We start from the raw sequence: 3,957 nt of genomic DNA, 5'->3' as shown, positions 1-3,957 counted from the left end.
TGCTATCTCATTCTAACTTATACCTTACTGAAATTGACAAAAACGACGGGCCAAAAAGATGTGCATGGCTAGACTCTGTTATAAAGTTCACCTAATCTCGGATGAGTGTGTCAATCTCAACGTCTCTTTCTAAATCAGTCATAGTCGTGACGTAAACAAACCTCGATCTCACGAACGTCTTACTACAACTAGTGTTCAACCGATCCTCTATCTTTCTCTCAGAACCTTTTATCGAGGCCGCTTTAAACGAACGTTTCGTTAACTGGATTAGTATCGATTTATGCCGGTTCGATCCTTACTGAATATGCGTGACACATTTGCGAACGAAAGAAACATACCTAATGTATTGGATGTATCCGTGCCTGGCATCCTCGAGCAGGAACCCCGCAGGGTTCCTCATCTCAATATTTTCGAAGACCATCGAAGTCAGTTCACAGGACACTCCGCGCACTCGACGGCTAATCGCTCGACTCCATCAATTTTTCACCGCGGCACTCGTCTCGTAGGCAGAATAGAACATTAAAACCCGTCGTTGTACGTCGCCTTGACGGCGCTTCAGAACGTCGCGTATCCCCGAGACATCGTCCCCGTCGGTCGGACCGGCGCGCGTCGCGACAAAGGCGAAACGACGACGACTCCGGGTGGCGCGCAAGCACTGTTCCACTTCGCGCCGAGTTCACGATGCGCGGCAGGTCACGCATCCGCGCGAGCGAAAGCGAGAGGCGTATCACGCCGTGCCGACACGCGGACGACTTTCATCGATGCAAAGTCGCGAGACAACTGGAGGCAACTGAAGGCCCGGAGCAGGCGCACCGCGCGCGCAGCCTCCTCTTCCTCCCCTCTCCCCTCTACACCGAATGGCCTACCGGCCGACGCCCCACCATCCGACCTCGCGTACACCCCGTAGCGGCTTCTCGGTCGATCGAGAGAAGGCGCCGCACACACAGGAACGAAGAGAGGAGTTTCACTGTACCAAAACCGGCATCATACGTATAACACATTTTCGTTGCGTATATCGCAATGTGCAATTTATGTATTCGTTCCTTCACTTCAAAAGTGAATAAAAGAATTAAGTTTCATGGAGAAAAGGGGAAAAACCTAACCTTTAACTTGACAGAAAAAATTATTGATTCAATCAAATAATGTACAAGTCGTAAAGAAAAACATATTCTTAACATGATAAAATGTTATTTTGACTCTTTATCATTTTCATTTCACAGATCTTAAAAAAAAAACCACTATTTTTAGTTGTGACGATTTTTATGATTGTTTTTAAAACACCCTTTTTGGAATGTAATTGTAATGTTTTTAATGAAGTTAAATTTTTTTTTTTATGAAGTTAATTCAGTTTATTTTTTAATGATTCATAGGATAATATTCACTTAACTCATTTAGAGTAATAGCTAGAAAATTACGTTTTTATAAATGTCATTTTTTAAGTAAGAGAGAGTGATTTCCTTTCATTTAAAAAATCATGTGATACACATAACCTTTTTTAAAATCCTATAAATCATAATCTTTTATTTAAAAAATCTTGTTTCGAGCACGGTGTTTTCAATTAATAACGACGTTTCAATGACAAAACACGTTAATTCTTTTAATTAACGTGCCATCGTATTATTAATGATCGTAGCAGTCTGTCAGTCGTTTTCAATTTTTTCCTTGAGTTTTTAGAATGAAGTAATTACAGAAAACGCGAGAAGACCTTGGTGATTTGCCGTCATGCGTTTCACCCTCATGAAATCATTAGACTGAACACTTCAGATATATGTGTATGTGTATTGACTTACAAATATACCTATTTACAGTGTTATTAAAGAAGAGTTATATGTAAGAGCTATTTCTTTCATTTAATAATTATTTAGCCAACTTACAAGAGTTTTCTTTAACCAAAATTTTACTGAAGAAATATGCTTCTATAATTTATTTCTAAATTATGTCAAAGAGTTACATTTTTTTATGTCAATTTTTTTAGTTAATTTGTAAGTTACTTTCTAATATTTTTCATTGAAACAAGTACATGTGTTAAGTTTAACCCAAATTTTGTAAATCTACATGAAACTGTGCTACATAAATTTTAATAAAAAACGTTACATCTCATTGAATAAATTCTAATTATTGAGTTGTCTGTGCATGTCGTTCGAAATGTGAAAAATATATGGTACTTGCTAGACGAAGGCAATGAATGTCTCTTAAATTGTGTAATTTAGGAGGCGACGGCATCAACGTCAATCAACGTCGTGCCTGTCTCGATCTTTTATTCCGAATGTTTTATCGCACTTGTATATTAAAAGATATTAATATAGCAAAAAAACATGATATATAAACTGGACTTAATGGCGCAAAGTAGTCTTTAATTAACGAGCAATCTCACCTTGAAGTTATTACATTATGCCATCGAATGTATGTACAGAAATGTATTGCGTGTTACACGACGCACGTAGTATTATAGCAATTGTCCGTAACGAGAGAGCCAATTGCATAGCACCTAAGGGCATGATAGTCGCACAAACAGATCAAAAGGCAGCGAGTGCATTCTAATCGCGAGATTCGCAAATGGTGACGCGTTTCTTAATTCCATTATTACAACAACGACTTATCCATTCGTCAGATTTCTAGCGATCAATAGCAAAGTTCATTGGAATTTCTAACATCCTACTTTTATATTCGAAACAAATAGTAAAAGACATCTACCAGAGTCAATCGATAAGTGTTTCTACATTAAATTATTTTATATTTTATTATACTTTTATTAATGAATGGGAGAAATTTATATAAAATTCTTCGAAATACAATTGTTGTTCCAGTACTACCATACTTTCAGGGTAAATTCTAAGAAAAAATTTTCTCCGTATATAATGCTCTTATTTTCTTACAATAAACATCTGTCACCATTGACATACTGCACCAGTTACTAATGCTGTTTCTTTATATAACAAATACATTATATCTTATATACAATAAAAAATAACCTAGATATTCAATTAATTGTTACTTGACGACTGTACATGATTGCAATTGATTTTAGACAGAAATTCGAAACGTTTCAAATATTTTATGTCCTATTTATAACAGAATTCATATATGTGTGTGTGTGTTCGTTTATAAAATAACAAGTATAATTAAAAACAACTGTGATTTAGAATAAACAATGAAAATTAGAACAATCAATTATATATTTACACAGTAATCGGACTATATCTGATACTTTTGCTATAATAATTAGAAATAAAAGATATTTTTAAAAGACAATCTCTATTGCGAATCTTTTTTCATAAATGATCCTTAAGATGTAAATACTTTTACACCCTATCATTAATATGTAGATTCTTTTTCCCTACTTAATAGTATGACTTTAACTATTCTATTACAAACAATGACTCATCGCGCACCATCCTATATACTAGTAGACCGTTCCTTCGAGATCTCGTTACACGAATCGTTTCTCAATTTTTTTCACTGTCAAGGGGAGCGCATGCGACGCATTAATCATCTGCGTCAACCAATCCGGCCTCGTATGATTGAAATTGCGGTTACATACCCGTAGGGTACGTAAAACTAGGTCGTATTCTAAGATTGTAAGATTGTAAGATAGTAAAATGACTTCGCGATGTATTTCGATATTATTAATGTTTTTATTTACAACCGAGTATATATCGGGTGCATGATAATAGTCATTAGCCCTCTTCATGCAAACATTTTGCATATAATTTGCGAGCAAATGCAGAAGACTTACTAATGCGCGACAAACTATGCGAGGAATAACATCAATATTCATAGTGCATCGAACTCTAATGTCATGCATATCAATGTTGAACCAGGGAGAAATTCTCTCTATCCCCCACAATAACTCTTTTCGGAATGGCCAAACTATCAGATTTTTTAGCACGGCGTGAAAGAATATGCCGCTAAAGTTCTTCGAAAACCGTGTTATGAATATTCATGTAAGTATTAAAT

The 3,957-nt window shown here is 35.9% G+C and overlaps 1 protein-coding gene across 4 annotated transcripts in view; it reads right to left on the bottom strand.

Annotated features, from left to right (window-relative positions):
• The window catches only part of LOC108757283 (protein phosphatase Slingshot homolog 2), a 136,817-nt gene that overhangs the window by 104,108 nt on the left and 28,752 nt on the right, over nucleotides 1-3,957 (bottom strand). The window contains exon 1 of one of the 4 annotated variants that reach the window (XM_018501756.1): nucleotides 339-773. The exons of the other annotated variants lie outside the window; for them this stretch is intronic. Coding sequence (XP_018357258.1) covers nucleotides 339-421 — 83 coding nt within the window. The 5' untranslated portion in view covers nucleotides 422-773. Of the gene's footprint in view, nucleotides 1-338; nucleotides 774-3,957 lie in introns of those variants that run through there. 4 annotated transcript variants of the gene reach the window in all.

Source organism: Trachymyrmex septentrionalis, unplaced genomic scaffold, assembly GCF_001594115.1.
Source record: "Trachymyrmex septentrionalis isolate Tsep2-gDNA-1 unplaced genomic scaffold, Tsep1.0 scaffold136, whole genome shotgun sequence".
Taxonomy (NCBI): Eukaryota; Metazoa; Arthropoda; class Insecta; order Hymenoptera; family Formicidae; genus Trachymyrmex; species Trachymyrmex septentrionalis.
The sequence above is the reverse complement of the archived record's forward strand: the minus strand, read 5'-3'. Positions and strand labels throughout refer to the sequence as shown.